Below are 27,435 nucleotides of genomic sequence, written 5' to 3' on the forward strand. Positions count from 1 at the left end.
TAGCAGGATCTCCTCCCTGTCCTTGGCTGCCGTGCAGTTGCGTTTCCGAGGCAGCAGATGCCGCAGCTGAACAGACAAAAGCACTTTATGGGTGTGGAACTGGGGACAGAATCGCAGCTCCAGGAGTTTTCATTATCAGGAAGCTTGCTGGAAAGAGTGAGTCCTCAAGCAAGTCTTAGCTCAGAGATTTAGCTTGAATAAATATGGTTTGAATACTCCTGTTTGAAAACCATGTTAATGAATCTGCACTAGGTCCAGTAAGCTCAGCACAGGTTTTCCAATCAACAGAGACCAGATGGTGAAAGCAACAGTGACTGGGGTTAACATGCTGTTTCAGCTATTCTAGCCTGACAGCTTTTTGTGCCACAGTTCCACAATTCAGTTGTTCTGTATAGAAATTTTATCCAAATGCTTTAAATTATCACCCACAGATAAGGTCATGTAAATAAATAGAATAAATTTATCCCACACTGATCTCTTCTCTCTGGTGATCAGTGACAGGGCCTGAGGGAATGACACAAAGCTGTGTCATTTAGGTTTAGGTTTAGATTTAGGTTGGATATTAGGTAAAGGTTCAGCCATCCCAGAGGGTGGTTGGGCACTTAACAGGCTCCCCAGGGAATGGTCACAGCACCAACCTGACAGAGCTCAAGAAGATTTTAGACAACACTTTCAGACACAGGATGGGGTTCTTGGGGTGCTCTTCGGCTGGACTCAACAATCCTGGTCGGTCCTTTCCAGCTCAGGATATTCTGTGATTTTATGATTAAATAATGTCATGAAGGGCAGTTGTAACTATATAATATTTTAATCTTTCACTTTGTGATTGTTAGTAGCATTGGGCACATTGCTAAGAACCCCAATAGCAAATAGGAATTCAACCAATAGTTTTTAATAAAACTTACTCTAAGGACAGTTCAATAATAAAGAAGTTGCTTTCTTTGGGAACATCAAACAAACCTGAGGAATGTAAGAAGTTTACAGTTCAGATTTAAAATTCTGTCTGTTTGAAACTTGGCTTAAAGGTTTGAGGGTTTGGTTTTCTTTTTGGTTTGTTTTGCTGTCCTGAGATGTCATGATTTTTTCTGTGGAAGCAGTGCATTGCAGTTATGTATGGGTATTACTGCCTTTGCTAGCATAGAACTGAAAAACAGGAGGAGACCTTAATGAAGTGACAATTAGCCATGTGCCATGAATGTTTTAAGTCTGTTTTGTTGGTACTTGCCTTCTTCCATAAGTGAGAATGTGTTTGCATTCTGTTCAAGCAATTTCCTTTGTATTGTTTTCAGTAAGTGGCTCTTGAGATGTCTTCCAGGGCTAATTTGTTCTGAAAAACAGTGTAACAAGTTTTCAGTTGCAATGAAAATACATTTTGACAAACTGACTTTATTTCAGGAACCTGTAACTTTTTCATCATGCACAGATAAACTGAAGTATTTGACAACTACATTTATCCAGTGCTGTAATTAATGGTGCTGTCATTTCTCCCTGACCCCAGGAAATGATGTATATCTGGAATGGCTATGCTGTAATTGGAAAATGTCCCAACTTAACAGAAGGCATGTTAGAGACTTTAAATGAAGCAGAAGAAGCATTGGCAAGAAGTTCAGGTAACCAGTGGTAGGGTTTAAGCAGTTATTTTACACTGCAATAGCTAGAGATATTATCTGTGAATAGAGACACACTCATTAGTAAAGTTAATTGGGTCACAGGAGGAACATAGATAATGAAGCCATAAACTATTCATGCAGATAGCAATATTTTTTATTTTTAAGATAGCAACTTTTTACAATAATAGTAAGTGATTTTTCCATCCACAGATGTGTGTTAGGAGTGGTTTATGACATGTGATAAAGGTCTGTTTATTTTGTTAGATCACATCAGGATATTCATTGACTTCATTACTTGGATCCTGAAGCTCTGTTACCCTCAGATTTTGTTATCCTCAGTTTTGAAGGATAAACAGGAGACGAGTTGGTTTTTTGTTTTAAAAGTGCTGTCAGTTTGTGATGTGACCTTTGGGTTGAATGTTCTGGGGTCACCAGTGTGCTGCAGAAATCCAGGACACCAGGGATGGCCTTTCTGTCAATGAGCACAATATGGGATTGAACTTAAACAGCCTCTGCTACCACATTTTCTGTCAGTCTCTTAATTAGCAATCCATGAGAAAATTGAATTGGTGTTTATTTCTTGTCAGTCTTTCCCAGTTCCTGTGGGAGTGCAAACAGTCTGCGCAGCATTTGTCAGTTTTTCCTTGACCAATATTTGATCTTACTACTATTATATACAACCTTCCTGCAAAAGGATCAAGCCCCTGTTGACAAAGGAATATAGGCTAAACCACTGCATTGCAGTCTTTTCTAGGGCCTTGGACTTCTGTGCAGTCAGTTACACAAGATTTGAAAGGATTGCCTGAAAGACTGGCTAAAACTATCTATTTTTAATTAATTGAAAAAGAGAGTGGGAAAATATTTTCAGTGAAGGTGACATCTTAGAAAAAGGCCTTTGACCTATTCACCTTCTTTGTCACCCATTTTGTTTCATTATTTTAAATAAGTGAAGTATTTCCCTGTTCCCTTTTTTTTCTTAGTTGGCAAATTGTGGCTAAGGCTGCATTTTGCAGGGATTTGCAGCAGATTCATGTTTGTAGAACACTATGAGGACATGTAATTGAAAAGTGGAATATATTTTAAACATGCCACCAATTTAAAGTGTTGCCTGTTCAAAATATTGACTTGCTGTTTTCAGGCATATTTAATGAGTTGGAAATGAGCAACCAAGCTGAAGATTTTGCCTATAAACTTGTAAGAGTAAGCTGCTTATATGGATTGGCTATGAAAAACCCTGCAGTTTTCTTTGATATGCATTATGCAGAAATTTTCTGGTGGAGAAAGAGTGTTTGATAGTAAGGATTTTGAACTAGGTGAAGCTGGAAAGACTCCAGGCTTTCAGAAGTATAAACTCTAAAGGTATGGTAAGATGTGAGGTACACGTAGCAAAGTTTCACATATTTTTATTTAGCCAAAATGAAGGTGGAGAATTGACAGAATCCTTGCCCATGAGTAGGCCATGTGTCTACAAGTCAGGAAGCAAAAGAGCTGTACAGGGCAATAAAGGCAAAGGGTTGAGAGAATCTGAATTGGACTTTAGTATTTACAAAATACTAAAGTCTAAATACTAATACAAAATACTAAATTAAATTATTTTTTAGGTGTTAGAGCAGTAAGACTGTGGAATTGCTGTTCAGTGGGAGCAGGGAGGGAAAGAACGACCCAACAATTTTTGGTCAAAGTTCGATCAATTTATGAAAAGGTTGATGTGTGTTTGTCTCTGCATTAAATTAAATTCACCAACTAGTTCTTTCCTGTGTTTCCATAGATGGCTTGTACTCACACTTACCTTTGAAAAGTTTCCCTACAGGCAGGAAAGTCGTCTATGTTGTAGAGTTTTCTAAAATGTGCCATTTCCTTCCTCCTGCAGCTACAGAACTACTGGCAGATGACCGGTGTGTGATAAAGCTGTTAAAGGGATTATGCTTCAAGCATTTGGGCAAGATCTCAGAAGCAGAAGACCACTTTAATTACATCTATTTAAAGTAAGCTTTCATACCTGGCGTGTAGGAGAGCTCTTGAGTTTCAAGTAAGAGGAGATGCAACCATGATATGAATAGAAGTGAGAGGATTGCAGTATCTTTAGTGTTTGCTCCAAGGTATTTCAATTTTCATTTCCACTGTTACTAGCCATGTGTTGAAGAATTTCAAATCTTCAATTTTTATTTTATTTTAAAATAATTTTTAATTGAGGTATTTTCTCCTTTTTGGGGACTATAGGTGCACAAAATTTTTCAGATACCACTTAGCTTTTATTGCCCCCTTCCTTTTCCCAGTCATGAAGAAGCTGTACCCAAAAATACAAATACACTCTGCAGAGACTGGTGGGAGCATGATTACACTGGGACCTTCTGCACCTCATGTGGTGAATGGCACCTCCTTTTGTCCACTCACATGGATAGAGCTCATGATATTGTCATCTTTTCTAACATTTCCCTGATAATAAAGGCATTATTTTCTGATCCTGAGATTATACATACTGTGTAGGATGCTTATGCAAAATACGCATTTTATAACCCAGAAGGGAGCTTCGGATAGAGAACATGACAAGTGTTGTAATAGAGATTGATTGCTCCTTCTGATCTTAGCTAATCTTCTATTTATTTGTATTTGGAGCTGTTAAATGAGGGAAACAATATATCATTTCAAGGTCTCTAGGCTATTTCTTTTCCAATGCAGTGAGAAGAAGATAAAATACGACCATTACCTAATTCCAAATGCCTTGCTGGAGCTGGCAATACTGTATCTGGACCAGGATAGAAGAGAAGAAGCAATAAAACTTCTGGAAAAAGCAAAGTAAGTGAAAAGCCTGTGTTGGTGTCTGATGGATCGGTTTGGTGTTTCACTGGTTAGCAGGAAGCAGAATAACAGAATAATTTCATTAATATCATGGAAACTAATTTCATTTTTCCAATGGGAGCATGCATGCCTTAGTTTTGGTTTGGACCTTTCCAGTGGTGGGTGTTGCATTTGTTCAGTCTTGGACTTGAAAAAAGTGCCAAAAAAATTAAGTATCTTAATAGGAATGTCAAAGGCTCCATAAGAAATAATCCATGTGTAACAAAATGTAGTAATCTTTGTAGTCTATTTGCTTGTTCATATAAAAGATGTATTAAATTTAATCAAAGCTCTGTGTTATGGCTAAAATAGCATTACTTAAACTGATGGCTAGCAGTGTCTCTTACTTTCCTTGACGAAATACATTTAAGATAATGCTTCAGGTTACACTTGGTATCTTTGTATTGTTTCATCTGCATCAAGGCAACTAAACCACCTGCTTTTACTGTTTTGTGTGATTGATTTTTCTAGCAAAGTCAGTTTATGGGAAGTTGGACTTGATCATGTGTGTTCTTTATTATAGAATTAACAAAATACAGGTTTTGCCTCTGTTTGAACATTTATTTCTCTGTTGAGCCAAAATTTTGGCAGTGATGGGGAGGGAGGAAATCCAACCCAAACAACTCTCCCCCTCTTCAAGCATCTAGCAGCAGCAGGGCAGTTCACCTCTGCCTGGGTGCTGAATGAGGCCAGATGTGCAGAGTCACTGCCACAGGTGTGAGCAGCTACAAAACCAATGCCTGCCCTTGGCTCAGAGAGGTCAAATAGAGTTTTTATGTTGCTTTTTGTCCAACTCAGGCAACTCTGCAAGTCAGAGTAGCAAATCAAGTCTACCAAAGATTATGCCAAAAGCCTGTCGGCACAAAAATTAAAATATTACAGTCTTTAGTCTCCTGTGCTTCTGAGCCTGTTTCTCTGTCGACTCCTGGAAGAAATTAAGAGCAGCAAAAATGGCATTAGCAAAGTGCAGTGGAAAGTGTTTCAATTGGCTTCATATTCCTCAAAACACACCTCTCCTGTCCTCATTTCCTTTGTTCAAATCTCTCTTAACAAGAGATCTCTCTTAACAAATGAATGATTTGGAGCTGCTGATTCCAACTTCTGTCATTGCTGCTTGGCCATTGCATATTTCCCTGGTAGCTCTGAGTGTCTCAGGTCCCCTCAGGAGAAGGTGTTTGGCTTAACAGACAGCAGCTCTAAAAAATGTGCTGTGCCCAGTGTATGGAAAGCTGCTACTCAGACTTGCTGTGCTCAAAGAACTCTTGAAAACTGTAATGACTGGAAAAAAAAACCAAACCAAACAAAAAAATCCCAAAAAACCCAAACCTACCTTCATTACAAACGCCCTTGTTTCAGTCAGTCATAAATAAAGATGCAGCTCTTACATTTCCACCTGTGGCATTAAAACGCTCAGAGTTTATGAGCTTTCAGCTACCAACACTGACTGTGTCAGGAGTCAGGAGAGGGAGAGCAGAGCCTTGGTGGGGCTGGGGCTGCAGAATTCACTTTGCAGTTGGCAGGAGCGCTTGGCTGGTGCCTGACATTTGATTTGCCTGACCTAAATCCACGTCCTGCTCCTGGCTTGGATCCTCAGCTCTGGAGAAAGAGTGGGATGAGATGATAAACAGTTTTGGCTTGGTCATGCATGGAAATATTTCTATTTGTATGACTGTAAACTACAAACAAGAATATCAGTGTACTCATGAGAAATACAGGCTCAGCATGACAAAATCCATTTCATTAAAGGAAAAACTCCAAGGGGTTTCAGATCAGCACACAGCAGAACCTGGCCACCTCCTTTTCTCTCTCTTGGGTGTTGCATACATAAAATTATAAGCTGGTGTAGGATGGGCATGGAATTCCTTGTTTTCACCAAGAGACTGGCACTGCCACAGACAGGTACCACTCTGCCATGCTTGGTTTGAATTATGAATTCAGAACTGAAATGCTGTTAAGACACACAGAGTTTAATACTTAATGTTATGTTTCTGTAAAGATGACAAATATCTTCTACAAGAAAATTAGCATGGTCTAATCCTCTTTTGTATCTGGATTCTGTATCCATCCTGTAGGAGCTGACATGTTAATTCCTACTAAGTAGGATCTGCAATTTCTATGTGGTCCTGGGGCAAATTTTCCTTTTTTTATATAAGCTTTTCCATGAAAATACAGGTTCTTGAATTTTCCAGTAACTCTTTAGAGCATGACAGAACTACAGGAAACTATAGGCAGATGACAGTGTGGAGCTAGGCCCTAGATGTGTGTGGTGGAAATCCTGCCACTCTTTCCCTGGGATGGTGAATTGCTCCTCAAAAGCTGATATGGAATCTGGTGTGTGCCCACTTTCTCTTTCCAAGCTCTGGAGCAGCAAATTGTCTGCCTTCATTTCCTACACACAGAATTCACGTTGTTGGCAACCATAGGATGGAGATGGGGTGTTTCCCTCCTCTGGTTCAGCTTCCCTTCTCTCTCTCTTTTTTTTCTCCTTTTTTTTTCTCCCCTCCTCTTTACTTTCTTGAAATGAGTCTGCCTTATTCAAATGATTTTTTTAAATGCTGAAAATATTTGTATTCCAATCTGTCTGTTACACTTTGAGAGGGAGAAAAAATGTTCTAATTTCTGAATGTAAACTAAGTGGATGTTACAGATAATTAATATGGACTCAATATTTTGATTGAGTGGACCAGATTCAATTTCTTACTGAGCTATATTTTTCTGGTTATTGCCAGACAGTGGAACTACAAATAAAGAACAAAGAGCTGCATTGTTTGACCAGGAACACATGCCTTGTATTTTAGAGTAGGCAACAAAGGAGCTTGTGAAGAAAGAGTTTTTTGCTGTCTGCTGTTATTTTGCTTAAAACAGTAATAAATAGATAACTTAGAAATGTTTAAAAATATATATTAATTGGAGTGGATCTTCTTTTGTTTCAGACAAAACTACAAGAATTACTCCATGGAAACAAGGACACATTTCAGAATTCAAGCGGCCCTGCACCAAGCCAAATCCGCCCCAGAAAATGGAATGCACTGTGGAGCCTCGGCAGTGTCGTAACTTTTTCTTCTTTGATGTTCTGTTTGTTGAAAACTTTGGTGCAGAAAATTACTGACACTTCAGAATTATTTTTCCTTTTCTTTCAAGTCAGTGAAAAACCAAATAACTTAAAATTTCAAAGGTGATGCATAAAAGATTAATCTAGTGTAAAAACATGGCAAAAAATCTCTCAAACCAACCATAACCCTGAAAAATATTGTTTTTCCAACAGTGGCTTTTTGACACTTGGACACACCTCCATGTGTGTAATTAATTTTTCAATTGTGTGCCTTTTTCTTGCATTTGCAACATTATGTTGTAGCTTGCTTAGTAAAAGGGGAACATTTGAAAAAAAAAAACCAAACAGCAAAACTTTAAGATTTCCAGATTTAATCTGTTACTTGTAAATGTTTGTTTGCATCCATACTGCTAGCAGCTGAGAAGGAAGCATTGCTTTTTCCCAGTACCTGCTTAGTTGGAATGGTGGGAGAAAATCTCACAGCAGGGAGGAGCTCTGGATCCTGGGCATGTCTAGTTGTGCACAGGAAGCTTCTCTTTACCAGAAGAGAAATATTCTCTTCCCATTTTTGCTTCTGTAAGAACCCTGCTGGTGAAAAGAACGGTCTCCCTTATGCAAGTACCTTGACTTCTTCTTGAGTTTGGTTTTCCTGTCAAGTCTGCTGCTTGTAGCAGCTGAATTAATTTACTGAGGATTGCAAGGGGAAAGGTGGTGATGGCATAAAACTGCATCACTTCTTCTTTGACAATGGGAGGTTCTTAGGAAATGTCTTTTGTCAGAATGAACATGATCTGAAGCTTATGTCAAATAGAAAGCACAAGTCCTTGAAGGTCATTTAGGAGATGGCAACACTGCAGTGGCTGCTCTCAGGATTCCCAAGCTGAGATGTCCCTGTTGCACAAGGCTGATGTTCCCTGTGGGAGGAAGCCGGGGCTGGAGCAGGCTCCCTCAGCACAAAGGACAAAGCTCTTTATCTTTCTGCTCTTTATTGATCTTTTGGGAGGTTTTTTGTGTTAGGGGCTTTGAGAATAGAGCAATGAGCTGGGTCTGCTTTACAGTGCTGCCATGGAATTCCTGCTTTGTTGGAAAACTGGTAAAGTCAGTGGTACCACAACTTTGCCTCCTGCTTGCTTTCTCCAGGCTAGCTCCATGTCTGTATGCCTCTGGGGTTTTGGGGCACACTTCTACCTCCCTTTTGAAAGAGCTTCTTCCCCATGACCCATTCTGATGGGTGGAGATGGGAGGTCTTCTGACAGCCCTTTCTCTCCAATGGAGACGTTTGTCAGGAAGATTCATATCTATGTACCTCTCAGTGCATATCCTTTCTAAAGTGATTGTTCCCAGCGGAAAAGAAATTTGACAGTTTATAGCTCTGCTTTTGCCTCCTCAAAGGAAATAAAATTGTTTTGTAACTGTAGATTAATATGCAAGGAGACAGAACCACCAGTTCCTCAACATGGAGAACTTGATTATCTTAAAAATAGATGCCCTTTATAAAAGTCTTTGCAAGTTAAAAATCATAGATGAAGAATGCGTTTTTTAAAGTGACTTTCTCAGATAAATTCAGTTCTGATAAATTTCTTGATTCAGATAAAATTCAGTATAAACAGTTACGCTATTTACATGCTGCACATCAAAACTTCAGTGTAAAAATTCAGTCATTCTTTGTATAGAATAAAAAAAGTTTCTTGTTCTACTTCATGCATATAACGCCTCTTCTTCCAGTTGTGTCCTTTTAAATATTTTGGCAGCCTTAGCATCTTTTAAGCAAGTAATGCCACGTGAAAATTAGCATAAATTGTACTTTGCAGAAAGTGAACAATCCTTCTGAGTGTAGATTCATTTCCCATCTTCGAAATTTCACCCACAACTCGGTTTTGCCTGATCTTAGATCACAAAAGGATGTACTGTGTGATACTCAGCCAGCTTCCCTGATGCTTTGCAGCAATGAAAATCCCAAGATTTTCCTAAGGGTTTCATAACCTTCCTAAGATTTTCAGAGACATCTCCAAACACCGGCAGCAGTTACACTGTGGACGTGATCTCCAGCTTCAGCTGAGTTCTTTGTAGTTCACTGTGATGTTTGACTCCTTGGCTCCCAATTTGCTCCCAAGCCATAGCAAATAATCACCTTCCTTATGCAATGAGGATTTATGGGCTGTAATAATATGGATTCACTTGAGGAGAAGATGAATGGAAGGTCTGGTACATTGTCACTGTGTAAGTTTTTTGATGTGTTAACGTTTGCAATTGCCCAGCATCAATCTGCTCATCAGTTCCTTCATTTTGGTGCTTCTCTGTGGCAGGGATTCAAACTCCATGGGGTCAGTCTGGGCTGGAAGGTTGATGCTGGACTGGTTTTTCCACTGCTCCTCCAGCAGCTGTGTGTGGTGCCTGGAGCAGCTCTGCAGGACAGCAAATTGCTTCATCAGTCTGGAGTCCCAAATGCAGTGAATCAGGGGAAGCACAAAGGTGTGAGCTCTCCCCTCAGGGTACTCAGCAGAATAGAGCAGATATTGTCATTGAATTGCACAGCAGAGACTGAAGCATGGCCCAAGATTCAGGAAATGGAGATACGACTGCAGATGGATGTAGTCCACATCTCAACTGCAGAAGGAGCAGTTCCTTCTGCATTCCAGCACTGAACTGTCTGAGCAATGCTTGAGAAACCCACTCAGTGCACCAGCTTCAGCCAACAACTGCTCTTCCCCATCCTCAGCAAAGCCAGAGATGTTACCCAAAGACAAAAATTACTAACTCAGACAGCAGGAGAGTTTTCTGCACTTGGTAGGACTTTTATCATAAAACCCACAAACTTTATTTCTTCTTCTATGTCTTTTTAAACTAGGAAGTGTTTTCCTGCCAGTAACCAGGAAGGGGCAGAAACTCCTACTCAGTTTCCTGGATGTCTGCAGCAGCAGCCATGGTGGCCCATGGGACAAGTGCTGTCACCTGAAATTGGTGCTGGCAGGAAGGGCAAGGCATAAAAGGGGCACCCCTTTATCATGAGCTCTGTGATGTGGAATCCCTGTGTGCAAGGGAACTGAGGGAGGAGAGGGGCTGAAGTTGCTCAGGTCTGGTCATGTGCAACTGCATCAGCTCCCAGCTCCTGTGAGCACCACGAGATGAGATACAGACTGTTGGGTGAAGGAGCTGAACCTGGACACAGCTTTTCTGGATGGTTAGAAGAGAATGGGATGAAGTCACATCCATGAAACAGAACTGCTGTGATCTGGAAACACACATTTAAGATTGCTCAACTCCACCTGTGTCATAGGAGCCTGCTTTGCTTGCAGTTCAATTGCCATGCACAGCTCAGAGGTGCCATCAGGGAGGGGTGGTTTAGGGACTGTCCCCTTCAGACTGTGCCTGGCCTCAGGCTGTTTGCACCTCAAAGCTTCGCTTAGGAAATAGCATTTTATGAAATACAGCAGCGTAGAACAGGATCATATCAAACATTTCCTCCCATTTCACACTGGTTGTGGTATTAAATTCTGTATTGAGTGCTTTAGTATTTTTAGTTATCTGTGGCCTGGGTCCAAGACTAAAAGCTCACAGGCTGACAGCTTGTGTGTCTCTGGCCCAACAAAGGCACCAAGTAATGCTTCTCCATGTGAGACAAAGCTTCCTACAGGTCAGTCCCAGAATGCAAAAAGCACCCCCAGGAGTTTAAATACAACACTCAGCCTCCAGTTCCAGCTGCAAGATGCATTTCTTTGCCTTCTCAAGCATAAAAACACAGCAGCAAAGCAAATGTATATGAAATGACCAAAGCAATGCATTCAACACCGTTCCCCTCTGGGAGGAAGAAGAAAGATAAAGAGGTGAGTCATGTTGTTTACTGCTCTACAGGAAAATGGGTAATTGTTGGCAACATCACCGATGAATGAGACTGGGCAACCTGAACAGACTAGGAAAGAACTTGCTTCTTTTCTCATTATGTTCTGCAAATACATTTTGGTAGCAGGTGATGTGCAAAGCGTGTACCAGCAAGTGTTTAATTGAATGATTTGTCATCATAGAATATTTTTTAAAGATGCTATCTAGGTTTCCTTCAGGTGTTAAAAAAAAATAAATCCAAGTACTTTCTTTTAAGGACATGCCCAGTCAATCCCTGTCTCCAAGATTTATGAACAGCAGCAGGGTTAATAACTACCTGCATTGCACTGTGGTAAAGTTCTGCATAGTGTTTGCTCAAATTCAGTCATGGCTCTGTAGAACTGGGCTGTGCTCCATTATCTTCTGTGTTTTTTTTAAACCTCAGGACCTACTTATTTTCATTGCTGGCTAAGCATAGGCAAAATGTTTATTTAGAACTATGCATTGCAGGGAAATCTACTTGCTTTCTCTCTCCTTGGCTATTTTACAGGAAGAATACAAAGCAGAGCAGTCGTAACCCCTGCATGCTCTTTTTATGGGCTGATTCAATTTTTAAAAAGGCAAAGAAAAGTTTATCTTCTGCTAGCAAAGTACAGGAACAGCACTTCCAGGCCTGTGGCCTAAAAGTAATGTAGTGATGTGGTGGAAAGGGAAGATAGGCAGAAGCTGCAATACTCTGGACAGTTTTCCTCTTCCTATTCCTTTCATCCTGCAGTGCACTGGCTGTGAAGGTAAGAACAACATCCTTGGTGCTGGAGCTGTGTGGGATGTTTGTCTGCAGTGCTGCAGCCCCGGGGCCATGCTCGGTGTCAGCTGTGTCACAGGGGCAGTCCCAGGAGGAGCTGGAGCTCTGTGAATGTGGTGCTTTCCCTGATGCTCTGGGGAGGTGTTGCTGTGAGATGCCGGCAGCTGCCTCTGCTCTGCAGATGTGGCACAGGAACTGTATCTCAGTGGAGTTCTGTAAATCATTCTGAGGAGTGAAGCAAGGCTGTCAACTCCATAGGATCCTGGAATTACATGGCTCATGTTCAGGGTCATCTTCATCTGGTACAGTACCCAGCTCTGCTCTCACCACCACTAAGGTTGTGCAGCTGCAGAGGTTTTTAGATGCAAACATAGGGACAGTTACAGTTTTGATATTTCAGTTGATATCAGGTTGAAAGGAACCTCAAGGATCATCTGGCCCAACCTTTGTTGCCAAAAGCAGAGGCTAGGCAGGTGGCCCTGCACCCTGTCCAGCTGAATCTTAGAAGTATCCAGTGCTGGGAGAGCTAACATTGCCTGGGGAGATTATTCCAATGGCTGATGCAATTTTGTGAAAAATTTGTTTTGCCTTTCATTCTTATGGCTTGTGGATACCAAAGTCAGGTTTCCATTCTGTGATGCTGGCTGGGCTCATCACTGATGCAGACAAATGTTGGTATTTCTAAGGAACAGCAGGAATTCCGTGCATAGTGTCTTTGCTACAGCTCTGTTCACGTTTGATATGTCACACACACACATACATAAAGAAAAGCATATATAAATATACATAAAACATCTATGTATGTATGTATACTCACACACAGAGGTAACAGGTTCTGGAGCCAAAGCTTTTTGAAATGTTAACTGCTTGAACTATTTATTAAATTCAGTACTTAAAAAAGGCAAGGTACTTTAAAAAGTAAAGAAAGCTTTGGTGATGGCTGAGGAAAATGCAGAGGTTAAAGGCCTTTACTAATGGTTTGCAGTAGATCACACCACAGGACTGTGCAGTTTGCAGCCTTCTAGAAGATGAAATCCCAAGGCAAACAGGTAGTCTAGCAAAAGCCCTTCAGTGGAGTAACCTCACAAAAATGCAGTTTTATGCTCTAGATTTGAAGGCATCATTTTTCACTCTGGACTAGGAGAGCTCTGCCTCAGTGGGACAGTGCCTGGGATGGCTCTGTCCTGCCCAGAAAAGAGATCTGGAGTGATTCATCTTTTCCCCCCTTGAATTCTTGCCTTGTCTGCCTCCCTCAATCTGCTTCCCTCAGCGTGAATCCTGGATTACACAGGCAGCTCCTGCTAACGTGGCAGAAGTGTGGGCAAAAGAGGCTGAAAAGGTGAAGTTTGTCTGTCGTGGTGCAGTGAGAGCCCTGGCAAAAGAGCAGCCAGGGAGCAGAGTGAGGTGGGAAAGGGCTCAGTGTGGGCAGCCAGGGCCTATGCAGTGTGTGGGGAATCCAACGTTCACTGCTGTGTGCAGAGCTCTTGAAATGCCTTCTTGGAAAGAAAGAAGAATGTTTTGTAGGGGTTGGTGCTGAGAGCAGGTTTATTAAGTTTCTGCTGCTTGTTTTCCAGAGGACAGAGGAGGGCTGGGGGCTCTCTGTGCACGCTCTGCTCAGTGTGGCTGGGCCCCTCTTGCTGAGCAAGCAAATACCTCGGTGCTGTGGGAGCACAGAAAGGGCTCTGCACAAAGGATTTCTTCATTATAAACTCCTCTCTGCAGCTTTTACTTAGCAAAGTGTCAGAGCAGAGTGGATGTTGTAATGAATCAGTTGCTAGCGTGAAAGTACAGTTATTTCTTCTGCTTAAATCAAAAAGATGCTTTAGCAGAGTGCATTTAGACTGTTCTCTTTATCACAAAGCATTAACTTTGCATTTCATACCAAGGATTCCAAAGCCCCAAACTCTTATCCCAGAACAGGTTTAAATGCAAGATAATCTGCAAAGGATGGTTAGCATAAATTATATTCTTCAAAGTTAAATGCTATATAAAAGGAAAAGTTAATCCTTGAAGCTAATTTTTATTCTGGGTATTAAGTCAAGAAGGGTTCTTTTGAACAGATTTTATTCATGTGTTTTATAGGTTGTCAGCTAGAATGTATGTTTTTAATAAAAATGTGGTATCTGTAACAAACTGTGTTTGTAATCAGCCAGCATCCACATTTTTTCCTGAGTCCTTTTAATCCAGGATTTAACTGCTGAGAGACCCTGGATGTTTAGTTTCAGCCATATTGTTATTTATTTCACTGGCAGTCTGACTCAAAAGAATTTTCATCTTTACCACAATTGCACAAGGACAGGAAATGTCGAAGTGCTGGAACTGTGGCAACTGAAGTAAATTCAGGTATTTCACAATCAGCTCAGAAATGTACCCTTCTGCCACTGGAAAGGGAGACTGTCAGCCTTCCAAACATGGAACTGCTTTCAGCCCTGGGAAGCTGCAAGACCATAAGAGCTTTTAAACCCTTATGTGGCTCATGTTCCTGAGAAAGAAACGCTCTGGGCTGGGTTTGTTTGTTTATATATGATTCTCCCCCAGACTGACATAATGAACTGGCAACAGTAATAAGGATTACCATCCTTAGATGTAAAATTATTAAAGTGGTAATTCCTGTAGCATGCAAGAATTTTTAAGCATGAAGGTCTGTACAAAACTGAGTATTCTTTACTTGTCATTACATCTCTGGCTTCAGGTTTGTGAGAGTTTCCCTCTCATGCAGGAGACAAAATCCATTTCCTACTCTAATCTGCAAGTGGAACCCCAGCACATTCCTGCTGTGCAGGTGCTCCCTGCAGTTTCTGTGCAGGGGACAGCAGTGATGTGGTGGCACTGACCTGGGGCGTGGGGGTCTCACAGCCCCTGTCCCTTGTGCTGCTGAAATGGAGCCTGGTGATCCCTCAGCCCAGCTGGGGCTGTGCCACTTCCAGCCCGAAATTACAAATGCCATCGCTGCTCTCAGTGTTCTCATCCACTGCACAGGCCCTGTGAAAATGCTTCAAAGCAACAGCTCTTGAGGCTGTCAAGCACCTCCACATGTGGCTACCTGCACACAGTGGCTCTAAGAGGAATTTTTGTTTGTTTTTTTCCTTCAAACTGCTTTGCAGACATTTTTCTATGGGCCTGCCCAGCCTGGCATAAGAAGGACTTTGGGTGAACAGGTCCAGGTGAGTCAGAGCCAACTCCTTCCCCTCACCCAGCTGCAGGAGACTCCAGCTGGGAACAGCTGGGCTGTGCTGGACTGCCTTAATGTGTCTGAAGTGCAAGTAATTGTTGGACACATCTAAGACAGGAGGTAAATATATCTTCATCTTATAGATGGTAGAAATAAAACACAGATCTGGTTCCACAATTAGCTAGAATTCAGGTTATATATTATTTTGCATTAAATTTAGATCAATTCTTCTTTGAATTCGAAATCACCCAGAACAGTATTGTACCTAAAAACTTGAAAAATAATTCGATTTATTTGTTATATTTACACATTGGTTTTTAAGCTAAAATTTGAACTTTTTTTGGAATGGTCCTGTGTCATCAGCTCCAGTTTTAGCCCTTCACACCTTTATTCTATTTAACAAGTATTTTAATAAAAGTAATTTCTTCCCTTAGCCCAGTCAGTATCAGTGTTAAAAGTTCAGCTGCTCAGCTGTCAGCTGCCTAGGAAAGCATTCAGCTCAGTAACCCATCACTTCCTATTTCTTTTAAATCTTTCTTAATCAAGTCTTGTAATAAATAAAGATTAATACCACCATGACAACACTGTTTTTTTCAAATTGTTCATTTGCCAGTTTTAACAAGATAAAGAAATGAATACTTAATGTGGACATTGTTTTACAAAAAAAAAAAAAAGAACCCAACCCCTGAAACAAACAGACAAAAAGGAGGACACAAAGGAACACACATGGAATGATGAAAAGGAACAATGATATTGCACAACTTCAGGTCTCTCTTCCCAGATTTGGATCCATGTAATTAGGTATGTATGAATTCAGCAAAACATTGTGTCCAGATAAATGTGTGGCCATTTGAGTGAATCTAGAACTGCAGAGTTTTCAGTTCCTTTTGACTGCTCCTTGGAGCTCTTCTCTAAGGGAGCAGGGTGCTGTCAGCTGCAGGAATAACAAACAAATGTTGACTCTCCATTGTGCTGACCAGTTATCCATAACCCACAGAATTACAATTCTCCTCTACTGCAAATGCACTAAGTCCTCAAAGGACCTGGGTCTTTAAACACAACTTCTTGTATCAAGAACTCAAAGTACAACTGAAACACAATCAAAGAATATCCCCCAATTTGCTGTGGTTAACTTGAGATTGTGTTTCATTTCATGAGACCAGGGCTTCTCACTGTGTCAGGGTGGCACTGAATGCACAGAAGTGACAGGAGGTACATCAAGGGAGTGGGGGAGAAGAAAAAAGGAGAAAATCATTCTAAGTGGAAAAAGGTCTTTACAGCTACAACCGTTGCTGGAGCCTCTCTTAACAAGCACGTTCTGTTTGCTACAGAAATCAGGGAATTGTGTCATTCTGGCTATAGCAGGACTGTTTGCCCCTCCACTGCTACCCTGACATGCTGTGTTTATATAAACTTTGCATTTATGTGCAGAACAAAGTCTATTTTTCTCCTCTATTCATTCATTCCTGTTTGGTGGACTGATGTGCCAGCCAGCAGGGCTCAACAGATACATTTAATACAGGAGACTGAGATACAGTATGTTTATTCTTAACTTCTGATAACCTAAGAACTACAAGAACGAGAGATGCAGTATCCATTTGCTATTATCCAAGACAACCATTTTAGGGAGAAAAAAAATAGAATAAGTGATCAATGCTAACACTAGATTAGTTCCAAATATTTTTCTTCAGTTATGGCAGCTTAACTATTTATTGTTCATCAGGCCCACTTTTAATCTGATCAAGTTAAAGGTCACATATTAAAGTTTAAGGACTGTTATTTCATCAAAACCGAAGGAAGTTATTAAAAAACCCCCATGAAACCAGAGTTTCACTGCAGGACTTGTGTCATATCTTCATAATCTGCATCACTTGTAGAAAAGGGATAATGCATCTCAGTTTGCTTATAAGCTAGGAGATCACTTTGAAGTCTGCATATTCCTAACTGCAAACAAAATATAGCACTTTTAACAGGTTATAAATAAACTGGTTTTCAAGCATAGAGCCAGCCCAACAATAACAATACACTATTAAAAAGACCTAAGGCAATGAATTCCATCTCCAATGGAAAAAAAAAAAGAAAAAGAACTGTGCAAACAAGCTTAAAACTATTTCTTTGTGCCAGTGTTATAAAATGTAGATTTCAATAAAGCCTTGACCCAAATGCCAGGACTTGTGAAAAGAATCAGAACAAAACTGGTTACTTTATTTAGGAAAAAAATACTCTTATCTTGCTGCTAATAAAATTGGATACACGCAGTTTAAACATTTACAGTTGCTGTAACACTTTACACAATTCCTATATATGGGTGTAAGAACAAACATTAAAAGACAATGGTGGGTCAAGGCTTTACATTAAAAATAACAACCTACTTTTCTATAGTCTCTAAAATACTATGTTTTCCAATATTTGCAGCCATTCAGGAATATTTTTTTATTTATTTATTAGGAAATGTATACTTTGTGCATGATCTTAATTCCTAATTCCTGGCTCTTTGGGCTGAATGACAAAAGGATCAAACCCATTGAAGTGGATAGTCTCCTCGAAGGTTCAGTAGAGAAACCCTGGCTCAATTAGTCTCATATGATGAAAGCAGTGCTGCATCCACTGGCTCCATGCAGGATGGACAGGTAAAGGATCTCATCAACCAGTCATCTATACAGTCCAGGTGGTAAATGTGCATGCACGGCAGAAATCGGATAGGGTCCCCATAAACAAAGTCCATCATACAAATGACACATCTGGAGGGGGAAAAGAAAATATTAAACTTGCTGTTACCAACCTGGAAATTGAAAAACAGTATAATATCTATTCCTGGATGCTTTTAGTATTTGTACATACTTGTGTAAGGTAAAGAAAAGAGCCTCAGATGCACGGAGTGGTTTAGGTTAAAAGGATCTTGGAGCCCCCAGAGTTCCAACCCCCTGCCCTCAGCAGGGATGCTACTCATCCCATCAGCCTTCTGAAGGACTTATCTTTTTTTTAAAAAGCTCCATTAAATCACAGTCCCTGTAAAGAAGGCAAACCCAGGATGACAAGGTGAGATTTCCCAGGGTAGCATCCCAAACCAAGGCAGCAGCCACATCCCTTCCCTCTGTCCCAGGACTCACTCTCGGATCTTCTTCTCGGAGCCGTCCCTGCCGGGGTCGTAGACGCCCTTGGGCAGGTGCTGGATGAGGCCGATGCGCTGCGCGATCCGGATCTGCTCCTCCTCCGTCAGCTGCGTGGCCAGCCGAGTCTGGCTGGGTGTGGGGTGATACACAGGGACAGGCACCTGCTCCTGGAAGCAAAGCGTGGCCATGAAAAACCACCCCAGAGCTCTCCCAGCCTTCCACAGCGCAGCGCAATTCACAATCCTACAAATATTTGTACGAACTCCCACTCCTACTTGGCAGTTTTGGGGCTATAATTGTAATGGGAACAGGATAGAGAACTGAGGGCAGTATTTGAGCAAGGAGCTGCTCGTGGTTGTTCTCTGCAAAAGCTTTTGATCTCCAGGAATTGTTCGTACAGGAGACACATGGACAAGAAACTCCACAAGCCAGCAGGCAAATGAACCTTACAGAAACATGGTGAAGTGCTAAGGTACAGAACTGAGCACTGCAAGGGCTTAGGGAGAGCCCCCAGCATCTGCAACTGGAAGTAGAGTCTATAAATTTTATTTTCTTTTTACATTAAGGAAGAATTCTTTGGAAAGATGAGGATATTGCTTATTCTCAAAATTTTTAGAAAGGAAGGTTTTACTTCCTCTGCAATAACAAAAATTTATGTGAACTGCTTTGGGCCACACAAGCCTAAATCTAGAACTATAGATTTAATTTTCATGTGTTAAAAGAATGTTACCTGGACAGCACAAACAACAGCTTAAGTAAGTAACCAAAGTTTTATGTTTCTTCTCATACACTAATATGACTTTACAAGTTCTCCCAAGCTGGATTCAACTATGGATATGTTTGAGGTATATATTTTCAAAAGAAATACAGGAAACATATAGCCATTATGCAGTCCTTCCTCAACCACATTCTGAGAAGCTTCTTTTGAATATTAATGAACTTTAGATCAGATATTTTCACTAACACTTATATTAACATGGTATTTAATTTACTTGCTTTTAAAGCATTTTTTGGTACATAAATACCAATTTTGAGCAGGATACACTATTAGGACAGTATTGGCCAGTAGCCATAAATCTGCTATTAACAGGGAGGCAATTTCTTGCAAGAGACTCATTTTAATGGTCCTTCTTAAACAGCAGGAAAAAAATTCAACTTATAGATGTGTCTGAAAATAAACCTGCTGCATCAGACACACAATGCACAGAATCATCTGTTTGGCAAATGCCAAATCTGCTGTTTTAGAGGGCACTGGTGGAAGCTGAGCCCAGGGCAGGTGTGTGCAGCTGAGGCAGCACAGGTCACCTCCCACATGTAACACTGCATTTGTCAAACCCAGGAAAGCTCTTCTCCTTTCACTGCCAGGAATCACAGCACGTGGACAGCCAGCCAGGACTCCTGGAAGGCCGGGAGAAAGCTGTCCCAGGAGTGAGCAGCCTCTCGCTGGTGCCACCCAGCAGCAGAAGCCCTTGATGGTGAGAATGCTAATTGCAGATACAAGTCTGCCTGGCAATTCTTCACTGAACACTGCCTGCCACTGGCAATTCAGCTGTGGGGTAAAATTCACAGTCATCTCTTAATTTAGCTAGCCTAGGATCTCCCCCTCTAATTTCCTGGCAGGACTCAGAGGAATTATGAGAAGGTTCAAAAGACAGAATGCCAGGGGTTCTCCAAGTGATTAATTTCCTGACTACTCTGAACCATATTTCACAGAATCACAGAATTCTTTTGGATTAGCTGCCTTTTAGTGTTTTAAATTATCTAAAGTATTCTCTAATCATCATTTGGACAGAGAAAAGCACCAGCTGAACCTAGGGCTGGCTTGTCAGATATAACAGTATTCAGAAAGTGACTGCAACCTTTGGTGCCAGCAAAATAAAGTATTTCCCCTGACAAATGCTGCAGATCCTCTGCACTGAACACTTCAGCTCGAAGCACAGCCTGGTCCTGGTTTTATGTTTCAAGAACTTAACACCACAAACTATCAGTAACTTTTTTTTCCCCAGGGCTTTGCTGTACTTTGAACAGGTTATTGAACCAATAGCAGGACATTACTGCTACCTCCTTCACTTGTTACACAGATATAGAGAACAATCAGCACTGGAGAGGGATGTACCCTCCTTCCCATCTAGGAAAAAGAGAGGAGCAGTACAACAAACCACAGGCACAGCACAGCCTGGTCCCAACATGGGCAGGAGGAGGGGAGGGAATTGTACTTAATACAGCTCCCATGGCTGAAGCCATGGCTGCAAGTGATAATGCAGAAATTCAATGAAAGGTAAAAACAGGAGGACAAAAGATCCAAGAAATCCTCAAAATGTCTTAAAGTAGCAGTGAAAACTGATGGTGAATGTCTGTAGCAGAGGAACAGCAAACGGATGATCTCAGCAAAAATGATACAAACTACAGGTTAAGTAAGAATCTGCTGTGAGTTAGAACAGTCACATTTGGACAACTCTGAAAGTGAGCAACAGTCACACACTGCCCAGTCAACAACTGCTTTGGTTAAGTTTTGGACAGGAAATCAACACAACTTTTAAACCTGCAATAGGCCAGACAAGAACAAAACTTCATTCCCTTGTTCTGATATTCTACAGGCACTTGTGACTGACCACGGAGGGACCCTGCAGCTGGGGAAGCCACTTGTGCATTACTGCACAGGGGCTGGGGCACCCCGGCCCCCTCGGCTGCCAAGCACACAAACGCTTTCCCGACTCTGGGCTGGATGGAAACTCCTCCCTTTGGCATCCAGTCTCAGGTTCCCTCCCGGCACAGCCACCCCGATGTGTCTGACACAGCCCATTAAGGCAGGAATTTATAGTCACCAGCTGGGGGCTTCTACAATTTCACATTCTAGACAAGAACCTCTTGTCAGAGGAGTAACTGGGTGAAAATGGTGCTGTCTTTCACCACGATGTCCCCCCACTGGTGAATGCAGAGAGCTGGGGTTGGTGTGGCTGTTGTGAAAAATGCAGAACCAATTACTGTAAATAACCCACAGAGACCACTCGATACCCAGGCACTGAACACCCTGCCTGGTGGCACTTTGATCTCCCCTCCCGACTGCTGCTAAAAGCCTGGCCAAAATGAGCCCTGCACATCAATGTACCAGGGAAATGAAGAACACAGCCACACATGTTGCAGTGTCACATTATAGGGTACATCAACAGAGACCCTTTCAAACCGGCCCTATCCCCTCCAACAGCTACAAAGAAAAGGTGTGTTCATACCTGTACGATTCTAAAACTATTTGGAACTGCTTATTCATGAGAGTCTGAGAGCCCAGGCTTCTCTGAGTGCAAAGTGACATCCCCAGCTCCCTCAGGAGACCCTGCCCTGCACCCCTGAGTGGGGCTGGGCTCCTGTTCCCCTGGCAGCCCCTTGGGCACACACCCAGCTGGCCCAGCATGCAGCCACGGGGCAGCTGTAGCCCTGCACTTCTCCCCATCCCAATCTCTGCAGCGATTTTGGGAGTTGAAACACCCAACAATAACTCCAAGCTGCTGGTCCTGTGTGGGTTTATCAGCCCTCTGCAAATCCTTCACAGTTTATAAAAGCTGCTTTCACTGACCAAGGTCCTGCTTCCCCAGGGTGGGTGTTCAAGGGACTCCAGACTTCACTCAGCTCACATTTGTAGCCAGGGTCCCCTGACATGGATGTATATAAAAAATATTGTATTACCAAGTAATTATTATTTTACTCCAAAGACAAGCATGAATTTATTGCTCTGGTGTCTCACATTTCTCTTATCGACCATGGAAAATGTTTTTGCAGACAAAATTATAAAATACTGAAATTCTAGCCAAAGTCTATGTTATTTATCATTTGATAAAGATGTAAGGCACTTCAAACTAAGATGAAATTTCATGCTAACTTTATTACTTCGTGCAAAAACCCCTAGAAAAGGCCAAAACAAATAACCAAATCCACATATTACTGTCAGGCAATGAAATAAAAATCACTTTCTGGCACTTAATTTGCTTTAGTCAATTATTTTTCCCCGTAAGAATTTAGTAATGATGAAACACCTCAGATGCCCATAATCCTGGAGACACACAACTTTCCCTTTGTTCACAAAGTCAGTGGTATCAGCACAAGTCTCCCTGGCTTTCTGTGCACAGAAATCATTCACTCCCAATGTTTATTCAGCCCTTAAAAACAGCAGCATTAATTCAGACTCAAGGACTACAGCAATGTTTGTGTCTCCATCTCACCCCAGCTCCTCCTCCTTTTGGTGGGGGGGGGAATCAGAGGGCATCTGGAGGTCTGCATTTCTCACTCCTAATGAAAAAAAACATTTTCACATGTGGCCTAAAAGGTCCAGAAACTTTCTACAAAAAGATTTCCAAGCACACTTTGGATTCTTGACCAGAAACACAAGGTTTCACCAAGCATGGTTTTTAGTTTGAAGCTTCCTCATCAATGCAACTTACTTTAGTAACTTATGCTGTTGTAAATCTGCTTTCCTCTTGTTTTACAGCCTTTTTGTCTTGTTTCTGCAAGTACCATGAATTTGTAATACTCTGAAAACAGGTCAGTGGTAGATCAGAAACTCTTAATCCCTGGATAAAGATTATTTTAAGATCCCTCTACACCACGTATCAGCAATATGTTATCAGGGCTTTTGTTTGTGCAAAATTGCACCAACATGCCCAAATTATCCTTTCAGGATGGTCAAAGGTGAGATGAATAATTCCTAACACCGAATAGTTCAAGGTTAAAGCTCCCTGCTGTCCCTGAGATCCTGTGCACAGCCTCTGCTCTCCTCTCCTGATTGCTTTGCCATGTCTCCATCTCTAAATGTTCTTCCTCACCTAATCCAGTGCTCTCTGTGTGTCTCATATTAATTTGCATTTTATCACCAGATCAACGGTGTGTCTGTTAATTCAGTCTGAGAGAGGAGACAAACACCTCCCTAACTATGTTATCCTCCATCTTTTTCACACTTTTTAAACCAGCAGCTGTAGCGCTTACGCTCCTTGTGGTCGCTGCCTAATTAATGAATGCAAATATAACAGTTCCATTTGCATTTCCCCAGCTGTTCCCACAGCTCTGGTCTGAAATCCCTTCGACTTGCATATGTCCTGCCTGGAACAGGATGTCTGGAGGCAGCTGCCCTGCTTCACACACGGCAGCCCCCACCACACTGCAGCCCCAGTGCAGCACTCATCACCCCTGCACACAGCTCAGCCTGGCTGCTCCCCAGCTTTCTCACCTCTATGGAGAGCAGGGAGCCCAAATAACTCACCTAAATATGAACAACCTCAGTTTATAAATGTAAAGTCAGGAGGTGAGAAAAAAAATTGTGCTCTTCGAGGTCTGTTTCAAAAATTCCTGCTGAATTTGATGAAATTTTCTCACCACTTTATTACTCACAAAGAACTTGCTGGGATGATGGTCCAGGGACCTTTTCTGTGAATGTCATTCTGATCAGGGTGAAAAAACTCAAACTCCATCCATATGTGAATACACATTCTGAAATAATATCCTCCCCCAAGACACATTAGTGTAAAACCATGTGCCATTATAATGTGCATTATACGACAACTACAGCTTACTTTAATAATCCTTAGAATATTATGAGCAGCCTGCCAAGTATAAAAGCCTTTTTCTGCCATAAAGAAGAGAGCAGTTAATTTATAAAGGTGAATAGCAGTTGCTATAAAACATCATGTAATGAAATTGTTACCCCATTTTTTTATATTTCTGCTTACAAGTAGTCACTCAGTATGAATAACTGCAACTTAACACTGAAAAGTTCTTCTGAAAGAAAAATCCCCTCGTCTCCACTCTCCCTTTTGGAGGGGACATGTGGGACAGACATATCAGACACATGTGCACACACACTTCCCACTATGGTGCTCCTAAGGAAAGATTACTAAGAATTGTGGCATTGTAGGAATTGGGCACTGCAAATACGGTTGGTAATTAATATAACAACAGACTGAGGAACCACTCTGCACACAGGAGAGGAACCTGCAGGATCTGTGCTGTGTTTCTCCAGCTGTTGACTCCAGTTGAGAAGCAACACCCATTTTGAATCATGGATCACACTTCAGAGAGGTGTGTTTTGGTGAAAGCCACAGTGGTTCTGCAGGGATGGCACAGACTCATTCACACTATAACCAAAACTGTAAAACTGTCTTGTGCATTCTTCACAATTATTCCACTGAAATGACTGAGAAATAAATGTATCTGAAGAGTTGGAAAAGAGTAGCAACCATGAAAGAAAGTGACTACTGACTGCTGACTCTTAAAATATCACCTGTCCCCTGAGCTCAGCTTTGCTACCAAAAATAGGGCTGGGACAGAGAGAGGAGGTACAAAGTAGATGTATCCTGCCTGCTGCTTTCCTAGACAGTGACAAGGGCTGTGAGAAAAGGACTTTCAAGTTTCATCGCTGTGCTGTCACACAAACCCAAAAAGGCTATCAACTACTGCCAAGCCAAACAGTTGGCAGTGCCTGTGCAGCCTGGCCAGAGCAAACCCAGCCTCACCTGGCAGATGGAAATCACCTGCAGCTCTGCAGAGTCACCTGCTCTGAAATTTGATTAACCATCAAGGCAAACCTAAATACAAAAGACTAGCAAGAAAGAGTTGTAGGGGAAAAGCAGTAATTAAAAAGCAGTAATTACTCCCTGGAAGCACAATCTCCTGACACAGCCAGTTTTTACATTTCCAGGCTGCACAGCAGGTTTCTCTGACTCAAGGGCGTCAACACTGGGTACTGATGATTCCACTTGCTGATTTCTTGTTCACCAGCTTTGTGTCAGTTTTAGGTGTCCTTGTTCCTTTCTCCAGAGATCCCATCAAACATCAGAGCGTGAATTTTTTCAGGAAATTCTGTAACTTATACACCAACATGTCCCAGACCAGTAAATTGCTCACCAGAGAATTGATTCTTTCCCTCCAGACAACCTCAACTTACAGCATCAGGCCACAACTTCTGAGAGATAACAAAGCCCTCTTGTTACAGCTCCAAGCGTGTTTATTTTAATAGGCTTCTTTTTCTATTGAGAAGGAAAAGATTCATAAACAATTTATAAAAATTCACGCTTTTCTGTCAGGCTGCTGCAGTGAGAAAAGCCAGGAAAGAACAGTTGCACCTAAACATTAAATTAAGGACACTCGGGCACAAAATGCAGCCTCCTGAGACTGGTAAACCCCAGGGGCTACAAAGCAAAGCAGCTGGGCAGGGAGAAAATCTAGCAGGAAGGGCCAGCAATCAATTCTGCAGCTGGTGGTGGAAAAACAGCACATGAATGTGGATCATCCTACCCCATAAGCAACCCCACATCTCTGTTCTCTGCCACTTATGCCAAGTGGTTCTTTGCAGAAACCCCTCCTCAGGCCTGACAAGAGCAGACAGTTACTACAGTGCTATGGCTGCATTAAACACAGCACTTGTGGTTCAAGTGAGATGGCTGCTGGAAAACTGAGTAGTAGATTTAGCAGCAAATAAAAGCCTGAATTTTTAGGGAAAGAAAACAGTTCTGAGGTGGAAAAGGCTGAAAACAAATACCTCAGACAGTCTCCTTTGCTGAAAGGTAAAGTGAACCTACCGTGTGCCACCCCCTTCCTGCTGTGGAACTGCTGGGTAGCAGAGAGCAAAAATGAAAAAGAGCACCCCAAACAAAGGAATGGAGTTAACATGTTTTTTGGAGACTGCATTCAAGCACAAGAGATGGGGAAGCTATGATGGAAAAGCTGACAGAACATGAGCAGTCCACACAGACATCACAGAATAGTCCATGCTTCCTTTAGAGATGTTTGCTTTCTGCAAAGGGTAAATATCAGTCAGTGCAACTTGTTTACAGTATAAATCGAAGGGGTAACAGCTAAAAAATGGTAGTATTGATCATCCTGGGACACACAGAGTCTGCAGGCAACCGTGACTCTGGCTGAGCCAGGCCCTGGGTGCAGCAGCACTCAGGCTTTGCTCACAGCCTGCCCTGCTCGCTGACGTGGGACACGTGGGACCTGTCCTGGACACCCCAACCCTCCCCCAGGCTGTGGCTCAGCCCCGGGCACACAAAGCTCACTCGTGCTTCTGCCACCCGAGACGTGGCCTGGCCCAAAGCTCCCCAGCATTGCATCACTCTGACCAGTGTGTGCAAGTCCTGGGTATGGATCACTGCACAGGCACTCCCAGGGAGGAGTGCAGGGATATAAGGGACCTCAGGTGGGCAGTGTAAGGCACCAAGAGTGAACAGCAGTGCCCACTGTGCCCTGAACTGTTACTGAACCCACAGACTCAGTGCAGCTGAGTAAGCACATGCAGTCCCCTGCTTATGGTGCCATTTCAGGGAATTTGGGGATTAGGGCACAGCTGACTGCAGCTGGTCTAGAACAGCACTGCCTCAGGACTGTGGGTCCTGCCACGTCCCTTGCAATGGCTCCAAGGACACTGCTCTGACTTCCCCTGACAGAAAGCAAACAAGCCACTGCCACTGCCAGTGAGATCTCTGCAGCTGCTGGGAAAGCTGGGAACAGGCACACAAGAGGAAAATGGGAGGAGTGCCCCTGTTGGGACTCAAGCCAATTGTGAAAACCTGACTCCAAACACTTAAAAAATAGCAGTGTTAAAATATATCTTCTGGCAAGAATTAGGTCAGCTTGATGGCAATTCTAAGAACAAAACAGCCCTTCTGAGGACTTCAGGAACAAGATAGCAAAGTTATGGAAATTGGTTCTAATTAGCCAGGAGGACAGACTGGGGACAAGGGGCCAAGCCAGAGAGTAAACATGAAAATGCACATAAGCTGAAGGCACAAGCAGTCAATCCATGAGGGGAGGCACAAATACAGGCTGTACTTCAGTGTATAAACAGACATGTATATGTGTGTATTTAAGGGTGCTAGTCTGAACTAATGAGAACATCATAGCACACAGCAGAGAAATATTATGCAGAACTAGGAAAGAATTTTAGAAAAAGACTGAGTAGGATATCAAAGGATCGGAGAAATCAAGTGACAAATTATCTCATCTCTAGGCTGAGTGTTACTGTTCAACACATGACAAGCACC

General features: G+C 42.1%; 2 protein-coding genes across 3 annotated transcripts in view; one reads left to right on the forward strand and one right to left on the reverse strand.

Moving 5' to 3' along the window:
* TTC39A (tetratricopeptide repeat domain 39A) overlaps positions 1–9,208 on the forward strand; it is a 45,077-nt gene extending 35,869 nt beyond the window's left edge. For both annotated transcript variants that reach the window (XM_030953803.1, XM_030953802.1), the window contains exons 15-18: positions 1,499–1,610; positions 3,481–3,595; positions 4,290–4,406; positions 7,382–9,208. In XM_030953803.1, coding sequence (XP_030809663.1) covers positions 1,499–1,610; positions 3,481–3,595; positions 4,290–4,406; positions 7,382–7,502 — 465 coding nt within the window. In that variant the 3' untranslated portion in view covers positions 7,503–9,208. The remainder of the gene's footprint in view (positions 1–1,498; positions 1,611–3,480; positions 3,596–4,289; positions 4,407–7,381) is intronic.
* Positions 9,209–16,821: 7,613 nt separating this feature from the next.
* The window catches only part of RNF11 (ring finger protein 11), a 30,372-nt gene continuing 19,758 nt past the window's right edge, over positions 16,822–27,435 (reverse strand). The window contains exons 2-3 of the mRNA XM_030953182.1: positions 18,407–18,576; positions 16,822–18,037 (exon numbers count right to left, since the gene is read on the reverse strand). Coding sequence (XP_030809042.1) covers positions 17,866–18,037; positions 18,407–18,576 — 342 coding nt within the window. The 3' untranslated portion in view covers positions 16,822–17,865. The remainder of the gene's footprint in view (positions 18,038–18,406; positions 18,577–27,435) is intronic.

Source organism: Camarhynchus parvulus, chromosome 8 (genome assembly GCF_901933205.1).
Source record: "Camarhynchus parvulus chromosome 8, STF_HiC, whole genome shotgun sequence".
Classification (NCBI taxonomy): Eukaryota; Metazoa; Chordata; class Aves; order Passeriformes; family Thraupidae; genus Camarhynchus; species Camarhynchus parvulus.